General features: G+C 37.4%; 1 protein-coding gene across 2 annotated transcripts in view; it reads right to left on the minus strand.

Annotated features, from left to right (window-relative positions):
* Positions 1-261: 261 nt before the first annotated feature.
* nphs1 (NPHS1 adhesion molecule, nephrin) overlaps positions 262-2,017 on the minus strand; it is a 73,354-nt gene continuing 71,598 nt past the window's right edge. For both annotated transcript variants that reach the window (XM_015029849.1, XM_015029851.1), the window contains one exon: positions 262-1,342. In XM_015029849.1, coding sequence (XP_014885335.1) covers positions 1,253-1,342 — 90 coding nt within the window. In that variant the 3' untranslated portion in view covers positions 262-1,252. The remainder of the gene's footprint in view (positions 1,343-2,017) is intronic.

The following is a 2,017-nucleotide window of genomic DNA, read 5'->3' on the forward strand; positions in this document are numbered from 1 at the left end:
CAACAAATTATTGCCAATGTCTGAGCAGTATTGGATAAACTATCGCCAGGGTACGACAGTAGTTTGAACAAATATGCCAAAAGGGCTTTCATTCAAATATGCACATATTTTCCTAATGTATGATTCTGCAGGTCTGCAAAAGGAACTTAGTGTAAAATGCAATTTTATACTAAAATTATTTAATTTCTGACTTGAATTTTTACATTGTTTATATTTCATACGAGAAGATTACACAAATTTCTTTTTTTTAATTATTATTTGTGTAAATACCATTTGATATTTGACAAAGAGCCGCCAAATGAAATGGTTTTCCATAAAGCAGAGAATATCTGTTTGTTGCAGTAGCCACATATGAAGCTCAGCTTAACCCTTTCCTCGTCTCAGTCTCCCTCTTTCTCTCTGACCGCAGATTCCCAGCATGGTTTCTCCGCTTCACCACCGCTTTAAGCTTTAATTCCGGTCCGAGAGAAAACAGGATTATAAAGTCTGGTCACCGATATGGCTTCTCTCGTCTTAAGATGAAACTGTACTAAATACCGCTCAGTCTGATCCCATTGTAGGAACTCCGTAAGACCAGCTGTCAGATCTGAAAAGTCTTTGTAGTCGGTGGGGGGAGGGAGAGAGCCCCTGTCATCAGGTTCTCATCTGGATACACACTGGAAAATGTTAATGTCAGATGGGTCAAAAGGATGATGTCTGCTTGGGTGGCACCGTGAGCCTCTGTTGCTTCTGCTCCAGTGCCGACCGCACACATGTCAGTTCATTTCTATCTCTAACCGACTGATTCATGTCTACCTGCAGGCCCCTGTAGGAGGGCGGGAAGGTGTGGGGGGGATTGTGGGTAATGACGATGACTCGGCTCTACAAAAGAGGCAGAAGGTGGAGGGGGCATAAAAAGAGGAGCAGAAGTCGAAACTAACCTTACAGTGTAATATAAGGATATTTATTGAGAGAAAAACAATATTTATCACGTTGATATTCCTGACTGCAATAAGGGGACCGAAGCTTTCAAATCTTTATGTCAGTGAATTAGATCAACTTATTATTTTAAGGATAAAAAGTAAAAACAAAACTTTAAAGTTGGAAAAACTTACATTTATTTTTGCTCTCAATCTAATCATTCAATGTAATTTAAACCAAGTTCTAGAAAAAAACAACAACAAAAAAACGACAGGAGTATATACTTCTTTACACCAATTTACTCAGTACCTATGATTGAGTCAAGTTATTTGATTAAAATCATTGTCTCAATCTAGACTAATTCTCCTCGCAACTCGAAGGGTAGATCATAATCCCGCTCCGGTTGTTGATTATCCGGGAACTGCCCTTCTCTCTTGATACCCTGTAAAAAGAGAGATTACAGTTACTGTGGAAAATGATTTTCCTCATTAAAAACCAATCTACATATCAGACTATGACAATCTGAATAAATATATTAAGGGGAAATGTTATCCACAGCAACCTGGTTACACATAAAAAAAAATGTTCTGGGTTCTTGTGTGACATCCTTGATGAGTTGCCGATACATTTCCAGGAAGGTTCTCCGCTGCTTCATGTTTGTTTTTCTAATTGTAGATAACGGTTTTGAAACCTAGTCTTATTTTCTACTTCATTTCTACTTTATCTGAAAGGTTCTGTTTAGGTTATTTTATGATTCTTCAAGGCTTCAAGGTACATAAGCTTGGCTTTGGCAGGTAAAATTACACTCAACTTCCCGAAAAATTACAGTAGGAGCAGTTCGCTTTTAATAACGTTTTCCTCTAAAGTGAAACACTTGAGAACTTCGTTTTATATTAAAATTTGCTTAATGGTGACAAAAAGCCGAAAAAAAAAAAAGCAAGAGAAATGTGAAGTGTGTAAAAGCTTCTTTTATATTTCAGTAATGCATTAAATATTTTAAATGTGTTTGTTATATAACTGTTCTAAAGAGTTTTTTTTTTTTTTTTTTTTCAAAGACCTGGGGGTGGGTTGGGGCCCCCCGGCCTCTTGTTTGGTGGATCGGTTGGCGTTAAGGGAA

The sequence above is a fragment of the Poecilia latipinna genome, unplaced genomic scaffold (genome assembly GCF_001443285.1).
Source record: "Poecilia latipinna isolate Pla-1442-1.1 unplaced genomic scaffold, P_latipinna-1.0 Scaffold165, whole genome shotgun sequence".
NCBI lineage: Eukaryota > Metazoa > Chordata > Actinopteri > Cyprinodontiformes > Poeciliidae > Poecilia > Poecilia latipinna.